The sequence below is a fragment of the Natator depressus genome, chromosome 19 (genome assembly GCF_965152275.1).
Source record: "Natator depressus isolate rNatDep1 chromosome 19, rNatDep2.hap1, whole genome shotgun sequence".
NCBI lineage: Eukaryota > Metazoa > Chordata > Testudines > Cheloniidae > Natator > Natator depressus.
The window spans coordinates 9,280,689-9,298,260 of record NC_134252.1 but is presented as its reverse complement, the minus strand read 5'-3'; the positions used below and the strand labels follow the sequence as shown (position 1 = coordinate 9,298,260).

Sequence of the window (17,572 nt, the reverse complement as noted above, 5' to 3'; positions counted from 1 at the left end):
TTACACACAGAGAAAGACATGTGGCCTGCCCTTATCATCTAAATAAGACAAGATACACTGAAGACAAGGCCCTATCAGGAGGGGGGAGGAGGTTATCAGTGATGAAGAGGAGACGGGAGGAAGGATAGCTGGAAGAAATGGGTTTCTCGGTGGGATCTGAAGGAGGAGAGAGGCCAGTAGGCCACTGAGAAGAGGGAAATTTTGTCTTTACTGACCCTGTACCCCTAAAAGTTCCCTCTGTTGCTACCACTGGTTCAGTTCCACTGCAGGTAACAGTGATGAGTGCTACTGTAAATGAATCACTGCTGTTTGAACCACTGTGTCTTGCAGACCCGATCTGGCTGATAAAAACACTGGCAGCTAGTCTGTACTACAGCTGCCATCGCTGTCGCTACAGCAGCGTTGGCAAGAGTGGTACAGAGAGACGCTCTTGTAAACGTAGCCAGAGTCCTGGACGTTCTAGAACAGACTTGAAAGTCGCTATGCTTGAACAAAAAAACTTCAGCAACAGACTTCAGAGAGAAACGGCAGAACTAAAATTCATTTGCAAATTTAACACCATTAATTTGGGCTTGAATAAGGACTGGGAATGGCTGGCTCTTTACAAAAGCAGCTTTGCCTCTCCTGGAATTGACACCTCCTCCTCTGCTGTTGGGAGTGGACTACATCCACCCTGATCGAATTGGCCCTGTCAACGCTGGTTCTCCATTTGTGAGGTAACTCCCTTCTCTTCATGTGCCAATATATTTATGTCTGCATCTGTAATTTTCACTCCATGCAGCTGAAGAAGTGGGGTTTTTACCCACGAAAGCTTATGCTCAAATAAATCTGTTAGTCTTTAAGGTGCCACTGACTCCTTGTTGCTTTTGTGGATACAGACTAACACGGCTACCCCCTGATACTTGATAGCCAGAGTGTGTCCCAGGCATAGGGGCGGCATGAATGCAGAGGTGAATCTGCGGGTGGGAAAAGGAGCAGAAGGAAGGGGACCTGCAAGCAGTGAGAGATAAGTGTGGGCAAAAGCACCAATGAAAGTGAGTGCTCGCGCCCCCTCCCCGACTCCACCCCCCCCCCGCCCCATTGGACCCCTCCCCGAATCCGCGCCCGGCCCTGCCTCTTCCCCCAGCGTGCTGCGTTCCTCCTCCTCGCCCCTCCCTCCCAGCGCTTGCCTTGAGAAACAGGTGTTTCGCAGTGCAAGCGCTGGGAGGGGGCGGGGGGAGGAAGCAGGATGCAGCGGCCCGCTCAGGGGAGGAGGCAGAGGTGAGCTGGGGTGGGGGGAACGGGTTGGGGAGCTGCTGGTGGGTGCAGAGCACCCACCAATTTTTCCCCGTGGGTGCTTCAGCCCCAGAGCACCCATGGAACCAGCGCCTATGGGTGGGGGGCGAGATTGGTGAGTACAAGGAGCCTGGATTCGATGTGGCAAGAGATGGGAAAGATTCAAGATGGGGGGCCTGGGCTGAAGCAGCTGGAATGTGGGTGGAGGGCAGGAAGATGACTTTAGCAGCAGCTTTTGGGACAGACTAAGGAGGAGAAGATGATTGTGTTCAAAGGCAGGGGGATTCAGCTTGGGGTGAGGGCTGCAGCAGCTGGGATAATGAAAAAGGGCCGATGTTAAGGAAGCAGTGATTGAGATTTAGCAAGAATTTGGCTGTGGAGGAGAAAGAAAGCCGAGGCAAAGATGATCCAAGATTCTGGCCTGGGAGGTCGGGTGAACAGAAAAGTTTTAAAACAACTGATCTGAATCTAGACTTAATTTTGGTTCTAAAATTGGTTCCAGGACCTGAGCTCATTCCACCTCCTCCCCCCGGGTTTCCCTTTCCTCAGCTGCCCTCAGTGATTTAGACTAAGGCCTTGCCCACAGTGGCGAAATTGACCATGTCCTGAAATTGCTTTCTCACTCTGTCCAGTCTGAAAGGGTTTCAGGAACCTGGTTACTTCGGCTGCTCCTGGTGATGGTTTTCAATAATCATGGTTTTAAAAAAAAAAAAAAAGTTCTGCCCTGTCTAAGCTGGGCAGCAGAAGCCAGCAAAGCAGGTTCACCTGAAACCATTTTTAAGAGCTGTAAGCGAAAAATGGTTTGCGAACGCTGTCGTTTCCGAGTGCTGGAGCCTACTGCAATGTAAGGAATCCAGCTGCCTGATCTGGTTTGGGTAATTATGGCTGCAGGAGGAATCAAAGACCTCTCGGGGCCTAATTCAAGTCTTGGCAGGTAGAAAGTATTTTAAATAAGCTTTAAAATGCATTAGTCATATGCATGGTTCTTAAGCCTACACAAATTTCATCAGAGAGCTCTAATGGCTAATGAGACAGCTTTGTAAAGAAGCATAGCTGTGCTCACTGGACACCAACTGACTTTAAGATGCATAACCCACATATTCAAAATTATTTGATCAGTGCATTTCTGTTCTGCCAGTCCTGGGAGGTGCTGAGCCCTTGCAGCTCCCAATGGACTTTTCTGGCTCAGGCGCTAAACTCTTATGGCAGTTTAATGTGTGTAAAATGCTTTGAAGATGAAAGACACTGTGTAAATGTTAACAAATATTAGAGAATCATATAATTAACAGGCATCAGTGCCTCTCTCCTCTCTCTCTCCCTTCAAGGGGGAGAGGAGTGACTTCACCAGCTCTGTGTCCCCCACAACCCATTTGAAGGGTTCCTCTGTGTTCCTAAAATCCTGAAGCGAGGGAGTTTCACTCCAGCTTTTCACGAGCATGAACAATATGGAGCTTGAAATGAGCCAGTTGACTTCAGTTCTCCTTAAAGTTTATCCTCTTGGTAGGTGGTATTTTCTGAATGTAAATATTTTATTCCTCTATTGCGACACAAAAAGCCTTAGGATGTAGTTTGAATTTTAGTTTACTTTATTGGGGGATCCAGGATTTCGCTGCCCCTAAGATTTTAGAATGGCAACAAACTAACACCCATGTGCCTCCCAAACATGGGGAAGGGTCCGGATCTGAACTTCTCCAGTGTTTGGGTGTGTTTGGATCTAGGATTTGGATTCAACTTGTGACAGGAATAGGGACCATTCTTAAAGTCTGGAGGAGCTTTGGTTTGGACTGATCTCTCGTTTGTATAAACTATTAAAATATTTAATATGTCATATGAATAGACTAGATCAGTAAATGTGGATTATCAGCCCAAGCTGCTTTGATGTCCCCAGACTGGGGCTGCCTGGTTTGGGGTGAAGGGTAGGGCCCATCACCAATGGTCAGGAAGGATTTGTGCTTCACCAGAGATCACTCCTGGACAGGTTTAAAAGCTTTGCTTCCTTGAAAATTATTTCACTGTGATTTAAAACTGATTTGCAAACACTTGGGCTACTTTTCACCTTGGAAAGACTTCAGGGAAGGGAATGCCTAGAGGTAGACGATAGCTTGGTGGGCTTTGAAAAAAGCCCTGGGGTCTGATCCTGCTGCCATTGAAAGAATGGCCAAACCTCTGTTGGCAGGAGCAGGGCTGAGATGGATCTGTGTTTAGTTGCACATCTTCTTGCTGGCAGCAGAGTTTGTGTTGCTGAACTCCTCCTCGTAGGAGGTAATTGGTCAACCACAGAGGAGCTGTTAGAGCAACAAAAACAACAAGATCTGACCAGTGTGAGCAATGTCTCCCATGCTCCTAGCTTCCACCGTAAGACCTGCTGCAGCACCACGTGCAGGCCGGTGCCTCCTCTGATGGGGACTATATCTTCTCACTTGCAGCCCCAGACCGGGCAGCACATGGGATTGGTTGCATTGTGTTGAAAGGCCAAGCAGTCCCCGGAGGAGTAGGACTGAATGCAGCACAGCAAAGCTTGTGCAATTTTATCTTCAGTCCTATTGCAACTGGAAATAGGCCCATGAAAATTAGGAGCCAGATTTCAAACAGCCCCCTAGTTTGGGCATATTAGGGCTCAGTATAAAGGTGGGGGAACATGTGTAAAATTCAAGCTCAGATGTGAGTGCAGGTTTCAAACATCCCCTAAATGTTGAGGGTATTTGGATCTGAGCTTTGGTGTGGGATGTTCCCTGGTCATGATGTTCATTTAAACACTTCCATGGATACTAAGCTTCTCCTTGTCCTTTGAGGAGATGATGCCTCTCCTGGCCTGACCCATCTGCAGCCTCCGTGTGTGATCAGGCTCTTCTGCTGCCAAAGGATTCAGCCCCCTTGCTCCGGCTGGTACTTCTCAAAGCAGATGTTACTGGCGCGTCATTGTTTATACTGCAGGCCATTCCTTCCTGCTGCTCTTACGCACACATTCCATCCTTGGCCCAAGGAACTGAATGCTAACTCTGTTTTGTTTTTAATCCCCAAAGGAGGCAAGAGTAACTCATCACTGTTATTGTTACACTACTGAGGATGACTTGCCTTGCTAGCCCCACTTGCCTCTGTTGTCTTAGGCATCCATCTGTAAAGCCCTGTGTGGGACCTAATGGCCTGATCCAGTGCCATTCTGCACTCCCACAACTCCCATTGACTGTGTCAAGTTCAGCCTTCACTGAGCTCTGCCTGTTAACAGTCCCTAGGTCTGGACCCAGCATGGAGGGGCGTTGCTGGGCTACATTAACAGTCTTTTCTGTTATCACAAGGTCAGCAGAATGACATTACAGCTTCCATAGTGTCTGCAGCAGTGACCATATTACAAACATGTAATAGCCGGCATGATCAGGAGCTGTGAAAACTGGCAAGCCATAACATTCGGCAAAGGTATCCGTTCAAATGACCAAACTCTATTGTCAAATATCCCCTACTTTGCTGTGCCAGCTTCAGAGCAGCATAACTGATAAGGGAATCAGGACAGGCTGGAATCAAAGCCCCAGTAAGGACACACAGCATTTATGTAGGTATCCCTCAAGTGCAGTTTTGGAGATCCTGTGTTATATGTGGTGAGCACAAAATAAAACGAATGTGCAATTCAGCTTCGTTTCTTTTGCAATTGTCTTGATCTATCATGTTTGTAGTGTAGTTGTAGCCATGATGGTGGTCCCAGAAAATGAGAGATGCAAGGTGGGTGAGGTGGTATCTTTTGTTGGACCAAATTCTGTTGGTGAAAGAGACAAGCTTTTAAGCTCTGCAGAGCTCTTGTTCACAGCTGGGAAAGACACTGGAAGACACTCCAGTTACCTTTCCCAGACCTGAAGAAGAGCTCTGCGGAGCTCAAAAGCTTGTCTCTTCCACCAACAGAAGTTGGTCCAACAAAAGATATTGCCACACCCACCTTGTCTCTCTCTTAATCTACCATGTTCGATTCCAGTTTGCTGCATCATATGACAAACAGCAGTTGTTGGGTTTCAGCCAGTGGCTGAAACAACAGCTGAGTGGGTTTACATTGGGTCTAATCAGGTTAGTACTGTGTGTTTGTTTAGAGGATTTGGTATCTTGCTGCAATAGGCTAAGTACAAAAACCTCAAGACCATTAATTGTAAACATATGACAAAATTTCCCCTTTACACTTCACTTTATTTGCGTTTTTAGGTGCAATGTTTTTGACAAACTTTTTAAAAATCAACTAGCTTTAAGAAAAAATTTCTGCCCTGCTCCTCTTACTGGTGCCATGGTGATGGACCTAGCAGTGGAGGATAATTGGGTTACACAGGAGCACAGATCCACCCTGATGGAACATGCTTCAGGAGTAGGGTGCTAGTTTTTAACTCCTAGTTTACAAACGTTCTCCCCTTACCCAATCTGCAAAGCAACTGAGAAATCCCTCCCTCCCTGCCTCCCATCTTTATGCAATGATAGGCTTGGCTTTGTCTGTTGCCCGTTTATAACAATAAATAGGAGCCATTTGTCCCATAGCTAGCCCATCGTGCGGAAGAGAAATTCACCCTGAGGCAGAGAGCATGTGCGTGACCATCTGCCTTTCCGAAAGCTTTAACAAGTAAAATGTGGGGGCTTCATCACTCTCTGCTGTGGGGTGAACTTAACCTTTGTTAAATGGCGTGAGTAAAAGCAGATGCAAACCTAGTGTGTGGTGTAGACCTTCCCCAGCCCCCCAGTGGCATGATGATTTCTGTGCCACAGGCCAGCAGTGTTGGCACAGCAAAACTCTAGTCAATCCTGCCATTATTTGTACAGCACCTAGCACGAGGCGGGGCTGGGCCATGCTTAGGTGCTGTGCATGACCACGCTATGAGTAGTAAATAATTATAGGACGGGGGAGGGGGAAGCAGGGTGGAACTCAGGCAGGCATGCGTGCGTCTGTATAGCACCTAGCACAAGGCAGGGCTGGGCTATGCTTAGGGGGCCTGAGCACCCCCACACTATGCATAGTAAATAATTCTATGATGATGGGGGAGGGGGAAGCAGGGTGGCACTCAGGCAGAACGGGTGTCTTTGTACAGCACCTAGGATGGTGGCAGGCCATGCTTACGGGGCCTGTGCACTACCATGATAGAGCCTCGGTGCTCCCCGCTACGCCTTGCTCCGTCCTGCCTCCCCACCCACAGTGGTCCTGGCCGATCCCTCTGGGAGCTTATCGCAGCGCCGCAGCTGCTTCCTGGGCCCCCGCCCCTTCTCCTTCTGACTGCTCCCAGGGGGGCGGGACCTGGTACCGCTAGCTACGGCTGCCCCGAGAGCCGCCCTGCCCCGTAATTATTGACTGCTCCTCGTGTAGGTGTGCACAGGACCCCTTTGTGCTCGGTGCTGTACAAACCCACCCATTCTGCCTAAATTCCACCCTCCTCCCCCCTCATCACAGAATTATTTACTGTGCATAGTGTGGGGGGCGGCACGGACCCCCTAAGCATGGCCCGGCCCAGCCCCCCCCCCGGCTGCTAGGCGCTGGATAAACACATGCGGCCTGAGCTGCACCCCGCCCCCTTTGTGCGATTGTTGACTACTCATAGTTCTGCCACGCGGGGGCGGGTCCCTGGGACGCCTCGCTCCGCAGCGCCCAATTTGGGACCGGGGCGCCGGGCGCGCGCGCGGAGAGCCGAGTCTAAGCCCGCCCCTCGCTGCGGCCGCGCGGGGCAGGGGCGGGGCCTAGCCGGCCGCTGTGATTGGCCCCTCTGCCGGCCAGCCCCCGCCCCCCGTGCCGGGCGTGGGGAGCGGGCGGGAAGGGAAGCTGCTCGGCGGGAGAGGTCGTGGGCCGCCGCTCGCCCGGTGAGAGCCGGTTGGGGGCGTTTGTGGGGCAGCTCGCTGCCGTTCAGAGCCCCCCGGAGGCCGGGAGGAGCCATGGGCGGGGGGCTCAGAGCGGGGGCGGGGCTGGGAGCAAGGGGGCGGGGGGCTCAGAGCGGGGGCGGGGCTGGGAACAAGGGGGCGGGGGGCTCAGAGCGTGGGGGCCTCAGGAGGGGCTGGGAGCAAGGGGCGGGGGGCTCAGAGCGGGGGCGGGGCTGGGAACAAGGGGGCGGGGGGCTCAGGAAGGGTTGGGGAGAGGTGGGTTGCGAGGCTGGATGAGGAGCGGATGGGGAGCTGGGGGCTCAGAGCAGGGGGGCTCAGGAAGGGCTGGGAGCAAGGAGCAGTGGGTGGGGGGAGCACGCAAGGGGCTTATCCAGCCTGTTCTTGAACATCTGCAGTGATGGGGAGCGCCCCCCCCCACCTCCCTTAGCATCTGTCCCGGGAGTTCAAAAGTTTTCCTACCAGCTCACCTAGATCTCCCTTGCTGCCCATCAAGCCCATTACTCCTTGTCCTGCCTTCACAGGCTGCTGAGAACAATCGGTCTCTTTTTCACGCCTCCTCACATATGTGATGGCTGCTATCCCGTCCCCCCTCAGTCTCCAGACTAAATGTGCCCAGATTATTTTAACCTTTCTTCATAGGTCAGGTTTCTAAACGTTTTATCATGTTTGTTGAGCTCTTCTGGACTCACTTCAGTTTGTCCCCATCTTTCCTATGGTGCGGTGCCCAGAAATGGGTCCAGTACTCCAGCTGTGGCCTACCCAGTGCTGAATAGAGTGGGATAGTTACCGCAGATATCTTCCATGTAACCTCCAGATCCTTTTCAGCAGTACTACCACCCTGGTCTTTTATTTGATTTTTTCCTTTCTACATAAAATACATTGCACTTATCTCTATTGAATTTCATCTTGTTGAATTCAATCACTTCTCTAATTTAAGGTCCTTTTGAATTCTAATCCTGTCCGCCAAAGTGCTTGCAACATCTCCCAGCTTGATGTCATCTCCAGAATTTATAAGCATGCTCTCCAGTTCATTTTCTAAGTTGTTAATGAAAATCTTGAATATTATTAGACCCAGGACTGACCCCTTAGGGATCCCACGAGATATGTCCTCCCAGTTTGACAGTGAACCATGGAAAACCATGCTGCATGTGGTCTTTCAACCAGTTGTGCACCCACCTTATAATAATTACATATAGACGGCATTTCCCTAGTTTGCTTATCAAAATGTCATGTGAAATTGTGTCAAAAACCTTATTAAAATCAAGATATATCCCCTCTACAGCTTCTCCCCCCCCCCATCCACTAGGCTAGTAAACTTGACAAAGTCATGCTGTCTAGTCTTTATAACTGTTATCCTCTAGGTACTTACAAATTGATTGTTCAATAATTTGTTCTAGCATCTTTCCAGGTATCGAAGTTAGGCTGACTGGACTATAATTCCCTGGGTCCTCTTTGTTCCCCTTTTTAAAGATAAGGTACTATGTTTGCCCTTCTTCAGTCTTCTAGGACCTTAACTATCCTCCATGAGTTCTCAAGATAATTGCTAATGGTTCTCAGATTGCTTCATCTAGTTTATTAAGAACCAAAGGATGAATTTCAGCAGGCCTTGTCAACTTGAATACATATAACTTTATATAAATATTCTTTAACCTGTTCTTTCCCTATTTTGGCTTATGCTCCTTCCCCCTTGTTGTTAATATTGTGTTGAGTATCTGCTCACCCTTAACCTTTCCAGTGAAGACTGAAGCAAAATAGGCATTAAATACCTCAGCCTTCTTGATGTCATCAGTTATTTGCGCTCCTTTCCCACTAAGTTGAGGACCTACACTTTCCTTCATCTTTCTCCTAATATGTTTAAAGAATCTCTTCTTACTGGGTTTTATGTCCCCTGGCATGTGTAACTCCTTTCGTGCCTTAGTCTTTCTGATTTTGTCCCTACATGCTTGTGCTGTTTTTTTGTACGCCACCGTGGCAATTTGTCCATGTTTCCACTTTTTGTAGGATTCCTTTTTGATTTTCAGGTCATTAAAGAGCTGCTGATGGAGCCTTATTGGCCTCCCTATGCCCCTTTCTCTCGCACTGCACTGGGCCATAGGCCCTTGTCTCATCTCCTCCCTGCAGATCAGCTATTGACCATTCACCGTAGCCCTGTTTAAAACACAACAGTGCATGCAGCACCAGTATAGACATGCAGCTTCTGTGCTACTTCACAGGATATGTTTAGATTGCAGCCATGGTGTGTGATTGCAGCTTGAGCAGACATACCCGAGCTAGGTAGTTTGGGTCCTGGAACAGTGAAGCAAAAGCAGTATAAGCTTCAGTGTGGACTAGCCCCCCCCAAAGTAACTACCCAGGTTTCTGGGCAAAGTTTGTACAGTTAGTGCTGCCATGGTTTTGCTGCTCTGGGACTTGAGCTAGCTAGATGAAAGCTAGCTTGGGTACATCCCAGTTATTGCAATATGTACATACCCACCATGTGGCAGGTCTCACTGAAGCTAGGCTAACTCCAGTGTAGATAACTCCTATTAATTCTGCAGTGAAGCCATAGCCTCAAGTGTTTCCAGCAATTATAAATCCAGCTGTGCTAAGAACTGTGTGAAAGAGAAGCAGCAAGAGTTTTTAGGAGCAGCCAGTTACAAAGCACATCATCAAAATAATTATTATTTGGCACTTATACAGTAGATCTCAAAGGGCTTTCCAAGCAGTTACCAAATTATCCCTTGCTAAATGGGGTGCAAAGGATGAAATAACTTGCCCAAGGTGTCACAGTGAGTCAGTTTCGTATTGCTGTTGCCCACTCTCCCACTACTGCACTGGAAATTGTTCCTGTCCTCGCACAGAGTATATACAAGAACACTGCTGGTGATGCTCTAGCCTGCCTTCTTATTTCACGCTGCAGCAGGTCCCTCATTATTTGTATACAGAAAAGGATCAGCCATGAAATGTGTAAGAAAAAGAAGCACTGCGGAGCAGTTCGAGACTTGTGGCATCTGGCTGGACACTGCAAAGTTAAAGAAGCGCAAAATACAGGTAATAAATCTGTACTGTTTGTGATGTCATAGCTTTGTACAGCTCTTTACAAACCTAGTACACAATGTTCTCTGCCCTCAGGAGTTTACAGTCCAAGTTAGAGGGCTCACATGAGGGGATGATATAGCATGGGAACAAGAGATTGGCAGAAGAAGCAGCTTAGAGTATTTTTACCTCTCCTTTTTTTAAAATGAGCCATCACTGAATTGTCTCAGACGTGGCAGTGGGGAGTATCCTAACAGAGACTAGCAGTGCAAAGAAGCAAGGAAAAAAGGTGAAGAGGTAGGAATGTGGCTTATTGGGGAAGAGGGTTGTTCAAGCAGTGTGGTACAACTGTAGACGAAAGGAGATAAAGGGAATAACAAGGAGAGGGGAGTTATGTCACTGTTAACAAGTTAAATTCACTCTAGCACTTCTCTCCCCACCCAGACTCTTGTATCCAAGCCAACTTCAAACACGCCAAATCCACTTCTTGAGAGGAACTGTAATAGTCACATTTCAGTTAATTTTACTCAGACAAGACTTTCTCAGCCACACACCAGGCAAACTACCATCTCTTCGTTCTTCAGCATTCAACCAACAGGTACTGTAGAGCAATTTTTGCGCGCTCACACACGCGAACACACACAACTTTTTAATATGGCGAAGTTACAGTGAAACATTATATCATGCTACATTATATGTTACTTATTCAGGATCAGGTTAATATTCACAGAACCTGGCTAAAAATTATGGCTTGCTGGCTGGGGAGTCTTCCTCCTCTGAGTACGCTCGAAAGATTGACCAAATCTCTGTGCATACATATATATATATTTTCCTGACAGGACAGAAAAACAACCTAGTCTCATTTTAAGGCATTTTGCATGGGCAGAGACAGAGAATGCCTTTACTGGTGTGCAGTTAGGAGTCTGGACACTTTCCAGCATTGCTTCTGTCAGGTAGCCTAAAGTAGATTAGAGGCTAAATAGCATGGGATGGGTAAATCTGACCCAAAATGAACAAAGACCATTCAGATCCATTCCCACGTTTGCCAGATTGTATTCCCTACTAATGTTAAAGGCTGGGATTAACCTAAAAGAATTAGGTGCCAAATTTATCCCGTGTGTTTTTATAAATTTGGAACTGATGCTACAATTCACTGTTTGTGCAAAACTCCCATTGATTTAAACAGGAGCATTGTGCTGTGGAAGGGCTACAGGATCAGGACCTTTATTGGGAAGGATAGCATGTTAACCCTGAAGTCTTGAAGCTGAGAGGAAATGGTAGGGGAAGGAGTGTACTCATACTGTGGACACATCTCTAATTGGTTTAGTCAACTGGGTCCATCTAGTGTCGTTGAATTTTATCTAACATGGTATTTCAGCTCAGAAATGCTGATTGCGAGCTAAGCCATGGCTCAGTTTATGATGAAAAGTGCTTTTTACATTTGTGTGCTCTGGCTGTTGGAGCGAGCACAGCAGTGGCCTGTGGGGAGCTGAGCCTAGTAATCTTGCGTGATATTTGTTTAAACACATGCACAAACTACTCTGAGTGAGTCTGATTTTTATTTGTCTCTAGTGGGCCGGGCTTGTCGTAGTGCCATTCAGCCTCTGCTTATGCTTTGTGCTGTTTCCTGCTCCCTGTGGATTTACTGCATGAAGGTCACTATCCTTTCCATTCAGTATAGATTCCGATGGCAAGATTTAGAGACTTCCCTGCAGTAATTTCTACACAGTTTTCTATTGCTGTGTAAATATTAACTCTTTATTCTGAAATTGAGAAAAAGCTAGAATCTTGAGGTAGGATTTAGAAATTACACTATTTCGAATGGTTTCAAAAGCAGAAGACTTATTCTGTTGTTTCTTTCCTCCCTTCGAAGAGATGATGAGGTGTCTGGAAAATTTTACAGTTCAGTTTTCCACATTCCTTGTGCATCACTAATTTCGAAAAGTGGAGCATCTTCCAGTAGTTAATCACACCACTTTGTATCAGAGGAAGATTTATTAAATCTTAATTTCTATTGCACTATTCATTGGTAAAGCACTTCACAAATATACAGTGTCATCAAAATCACTGCAGCCACCTTAGGTGTGGAAAGCAGAGGCATTACATAACTGTTAAATGGCACATCCTATTGAAAGTGTAAGGGGAACTTAAGGTAGGTGGAATGGCTTTACTCAAGTTGGAATTTGACTCTTCGTGGGAGGGAGGCCTGAGGAAGAGACAGAGCACCAAGGGGAGCTTGGAACTGCTCAGATGTCACTTCACTTCTCCCTCATGGGAGGCAGAACTTGCTTGACTGTCCTCTTCTTGCTTCACATATTGGACCAGCCCTCTCACTAATTTCTACAAGGAGGTAGAGCTATTAGGATGTTGTGAAAGGGGAGAGTCTGGTCATGTCCAAATTAGTTAAAGGAGGGGTAGGGCACAGTGTAGAATTATGGGAGAGGCATAATTGTGTGGTCGCTAATCTTGAGTTTGAAAAGCTTGCATATCAGTTGTGTTGTCTTATTCAAATACATTGTTTTTTCCAGGTGAAAAGGATGATGAAGAAAACTTAAAGCCATATCCTCTTATGTCAAATAAAACACACCTAGGAAAAGGCTCTGATTTCTTGGCTGCCTCTTCTATGAAGAACTTGGGAGCTGCTAAGTTAGAGGAAGTCCAGGCACCAACCTTGAGCCCTCAGGAGGACAACATTCAGGAGTGTAGCCAGCTGCTTGAACAAAACACACAAGGCTTGAGCATTCCCCTGGTGAATTATACCTTCCCACAAGCACAGGCTAACAGCAGGAGTGAGTGCACAGCCATTGCAAGGACCTCTGCTGGTGAGACAGAAGACTCTCTCTCCATAAACTTCACCCAGGATTCAGAAGGCAATAGGGTTCTAGCTCACAGGAATTCAGCTGACTCATTCACTGGAAGTGTTTCTGTAGCAAATGGGATAATTTCAAGCAAGAGCGAGAGTTATTGGATAGGTGAGAAAGAGGCCCATTTGTGCTCCAAGAGGGGGATAACTAGAGTGGGTCTCAAACCTAAACACCTGATGAAGCAAGGTAGGAGGAGATGCAAAAACCTGCCCCCTTGTGGAATTTCTTTCATGGATTTCTCAGAGGTTGAGAATATAAGTCCTGCTCCCAAGGGTAACGAAGGCCAGCAGACCAATTGTCCTCTCTCCCAGGGGCGAACAGCTAAAACAGAGCTTTTGAGAGACAGTAGTCAAAATTTTGCTGACTTTTGGACAAGAAACTCTCACAATATGGCTGGTTCAGCAGAAGAGCAGGGGGATAGTAAGAGTAGTTCTACCACACAGTTGTTTACCCAGGATTCAGAGGGATACAGAGTCATTTCTCACCAGCGCTTCTATGAGAGTGTCAGATCTCCTTTGCAGAAAAAGTATCTACAGGACAAAACCAATTTTGTCCAGAGGGTGCCTAGCCCACCCTCTGTGGATTGCTTTAAAGTTTATTCTTCAGGGGCATTGGACAGGACTCCTTTAGCTACTACAGCCATTAATTTATGTGAGCCTGAGTCATGCTATGATTTGCTATTCACAGAGGATTCAGAAGGAAATAGAATTATCAAACATTGATTCAGTAGTAATTTTTTTCTGAATACAATGGGCTGCTGAAAAATTGACATTTTTTAATGTATGTGAAAATTCCTCTGAAGCCTCCACAGTGCATCACTTTCTTTAAAATACAAGGACTGTGTAAGTGTACACCTTGCATATACGGCCTTTGGCTATCAGTGGTATAGACCCACACACACAGGCTATTTATGCTGCATGCAGAATTGTCTTTGATTAAAAAGAGATTATACATGTGCAAATAAAGTGATAATTTTATAGCAAGATGGGTTGTAATCAAGTTTCCACATCTGCTCCTACCTGTGCCCTGCTCATAGGGACCATGTTGTCAAACATTGTGTGACACCATCAATTTGCATGTTTGGCAAGGCTCTGGTTAGTGGTGGTGCTATATAAAAGGAAGCATGAAGGGTACTTCAATCCCACATTTGAAGAATAAGGACCTGTTACTCATTCAAGGGAAAAGAGACACCTTGCCATTGATTTAAAACATTGCCACTCATCTTGTAAGATCTGAATATTGCAATATGTCTCAGAGTCCGCAAGCCTGAGGCTCCACACTGTGTAGTCTAGTGTCTCACAACACATCTACAGGTGGATTATCTGCCCCCCAAATTTAGGTTCAGCTGCCCAGTCAAGTGTTTAATCATAACAAACACACTTAGCTTGTGGAATTCACTGGTAGAGGATGTCACTAAGGTCAAGAAAGAGTCAAAAATGGACTGGACATGTATATAGCTAAGAACAGCCCTGAGAATATTTAAAAACAAGTTTGTAAAGGACACAGAGCCTCTTGCATCAGCAGACAAAACAACCCCTAATTGACCAGTGTTATGAGCACTGGATCAAAGTTGCAAGCAACTTCCTTTGAAGCATGTGGTACTGGTTACTTGACTAGATGGACCCCATGGTCTGCTGTATGGTAATTGTTACTATAGCAACAGAACAATATTTTGACTTAAAGGGAGTATGCACGCTATAATGCTTCTTAAGGGGCACAGTTGTCAGCTATACATGCCCCTTCATTAAATTAGTAGGATTAAGCTACTTTGCTCAATAGAAAAATCAAAGATCATCATCAGAAACTGTAGTTGTACCATCCCCACCAAAGGCAGCTGGTGTGGAGAAGGAAGAGATGTACATAACAGGCATTTTAGACCTTGCAAGCCAAAGTTTGTAGCTGTGTACGGGGTGGGATCCTAGACGTTCAGTACTAATTGTGATTGCCACCAGAGTGCTTAAATAAAGCAAGAGTGCAGTGGCAGGTTTACTTATTTTAAAATAGAAACCTTGAGATTACCACTATCGCCAGAACTGGCTTCACAATTTGCAGGGCCCCACAACTGCCACAGTAAGGAGGGATAGCAAGGAAGTCACAGTGTGACTTTTCTTGCTGGTTCTAACAGAGCAAGCTTCCTCCCTCTCTAAGCCAGTTACTGGCTGCAGGAGCGAATCTGGACTTGAAGTGAGGTTTTCCCACACTGGTCACACCACCAGTGTAGGGAAGAATCTGGCTTAGGTACATTTGTACCTGTTGGGGGAGAGAGGCCAATTCACCCCATTCAGAGGCAGCATGATAGTATAGGGCAGGAAGATCACACAAAAGTGCAATCATCTGCATTAGCTGACCCCATATTGTCCCTATTATGTGGGACTAGGCTCCCATGTTTTCCTCTGACAATACAGTATGGCCACAGCTGTGTAGATACAGATGCATTTTGGGAAAACATGGCTAATCTTCCCTATTGACTCAGCAGAGGATTGCGTGTGTGTGTAGAATTGTGCAATGGACCGTTGGAATATTATTCCACACCAAGGACTAAAATATGTGCCAGCCAGGCCCCCCAGTTACACTCTCCCATCCTTCAGAAGTGGTGATAAGTAGGAACTAATGGGGTTAGATACCAACTGTGTGTGGTGTGTTTCAGGCAGAATGACAATGTTGTGTATAGTTTCCTGCAGCACAAATATTGTGGGAATTATGGTGTGGGAGCTGCTCACTCACCCCATTCCTGACACACAATATTTTAAATAGGCATGCATTGAATTTTCAGTTCTCTGCTGAGTTGGAAGGACAGTAGAGTGACTTCACAAGAAAGCAACACAGGAGAGACTAGGAAGAGGGAGCCACAGGACCCAGTGATTGCTGACAGACGGATGTCAAGTTGAGGCAACATGCAGCATGGTGATTCATGCCCTCTGCTGCAGCAGAAACAGCCCAAAACACCAATACTCTGCTACGAGCAACGTTTCAGATACCAGTACAAGCAGACAGACAGAACCAGTCCTCCAAAAAAACCCAGCACAGCTGTTGACTATTGAGGAAACCTGCAAATATCATTGGAGAACTAAGTATAGGGATCCATTTATATAAAAGAATCATCATCTACCTTGAATACAGCTGAGAGACGTTAGCGCAGAATGACACTTCAACCAGTGACTTTGATTTAACTCTCTCCTTTCCTTTTCCCCACATGGTTTCCTATAGGACTCAACTCCTAGCTTTGATGATTCAGTATATAAACTTTAAGTCACATTAACTGGACGAAATCCTTACTGAATTTTAATAAAGTTAATAAAAAGATCATTTTAATGAAACACATGGAATTCTTGACAAGTTACCTTAGGGCAGGATATAAGTGTCACGTAATGTGACTTGGGATATTTTGATCTTTCAAATAGTTTGTACTATTTGAAAGTCACTCACCAGTCTAGCAAACTGAGCTTGGTTAAATGGACTGATCATTCACTTTAATGTCTCCCATCCCAAATGGGACAGGAAAGTAACTGGAAGAAACTTTAGGGAATGGAATCCTTTTTTGAGAAAATAATGTAAGCTCTTAAACCACCCTCGCTACAGTAAGAACTTCCTAAAAACTGACAGCCTAGAAGGAAGAAGCAATTTAGTTTCATTGATGGCTTTGCACCAGACTTTCCCTGAACAGAGAAAGAATTAGATGCTTTATGTCCATTTATATTATAAATTAGTAGCTAGTCATATTGCAACAAGACCATCATGAGTCAAATTAATGATTCAAGTTAAAGTCACCTTGGGGAAAACACAGATAGGAAGATAACTTCATTTAGCATCACTCTGTAGAAGAATCTGTTACCAGCAATGCTTCAAAATATATGTGGAAAACAATTTCCTTTTTCTTAAAAAGTTTTTATATATTTAGAGACGTGGAAAACACTGCAAATCCATAGTTTCTTTCTTGAATAAGTTTCCAGCGCAGAAATCATTTCTAATTAGTAAAGAGGCAAAAAAGTTTTATCCTGAGGAAGGCAGCTACTGTGGAGAAAAATCTTAGGAGCACGATACACTTGCTTACAGATTTAAATGGAAGTGTAATGTCAGTTTTCTTTCATGGTTACATCTTCATCCTTTAGAGCAAATTTTCTTCTTAACACTTCTGATATAAGAACAGCAGGGTCTTCCTCCTTCAGTAAAGTTCGGTTCCTGATGGAGGATACAAAATTAACGTATTAACAGCAATTTGGGTAGAGATTCTCCAAAGTCTGCAGAGGACACTGTCTCTGCTAGGCCCAAGCTTTAGGATTTTGTTTAAAAAAAATTGTTTTATAAACCAAATTATGAGAAAATGGTGCATCTCTGAAACCCCCTTTTTATTTAAGCATCTCACTGCAGCACTGGGAACACTGACAGTCTGTCACAGTTGGGTAAAGTGCAAAACCTGAATAGAAGACAAAGCGAATAGTACATTAAGGCTGAGATTTTGCAAGCTGCCTAGGAAATGTAGAGAGTTCCCATTAATTTCAAGGGGAAATTGTGCGGTCTAAATGCCCCTAGTGGTGTAGAAAATCTCAGTCTACATTTCATTCCCCCACCCCCAAATTTTAACTCTGAAG

General features: G+C 45.9%; 2 protein-coding genes across 6 annotated transcripts in view; one reads left to right on the top strand and one right to left on the bottom strand.

Moving 5' to 3' along the window:
* Positions 1-601: 601 nt before the first annotated feature.
* AUNIP (aurora kinase A and ninein interacting protein) lies at positions 602-13,991 on the top strand. 3 transcript variants are annotated; one of them, XM_074934552.1, is made up of 4 exons: positions 602-716; positions 10,029-10,134; positions 10,564-10,717; positions 12,648-13,991. In XM_074934552.1, exons 2-4 carry the CDS (start codon positions 10,042-10,044, stop codon positions 13,703-13,705), a joined length of 1,305 nt encoding a protein of 434 aa, XP_074790653.1. In that variant the 5' UTR covers positions 602-716; positions 10,029-10,041; the 3' UTR covers positions 13,706-13,991. The 3 variants fall into 3 exon arrangements, with proteins under 3 accessions (XP_074790653.1, XP_074790654.1, XP_074790652.1); XM_074934553.1 differs by lacking the exon at positions 602-716 and adding an exon at positions 6,999-7,086; XM_074934551.1 differs by lacking the exon at positions 602-716 and adding an exon at positions 7,042-7,086 and having other exon boundaries at positions 10,004-10,134.
* Positions 10,540-17,572, bottom strand: part of MTFR1L (mitochondrial fission regulator 1 like) — a 24,621-nt gene continuing 17,588 nt past the window's right edge. The window contains exon 7 of one of the 3 annotated variants that reach the window (XM_074934558.1): positions 10,540-17,162. In XM_074934558.1, coding sequence (XP_074790659.1) covers positions 17,057-17,162 — 106 coding nt within the window. In that variant the 3' untranslated portion in view covers positions 10,540-17,056. The remainder of the gene's footprint in view (positions 17,163-17,572) is intronic. The other 2 variants (XM_074934556.1, XR_012635791.1) reach the window with 2 other exon arrangements.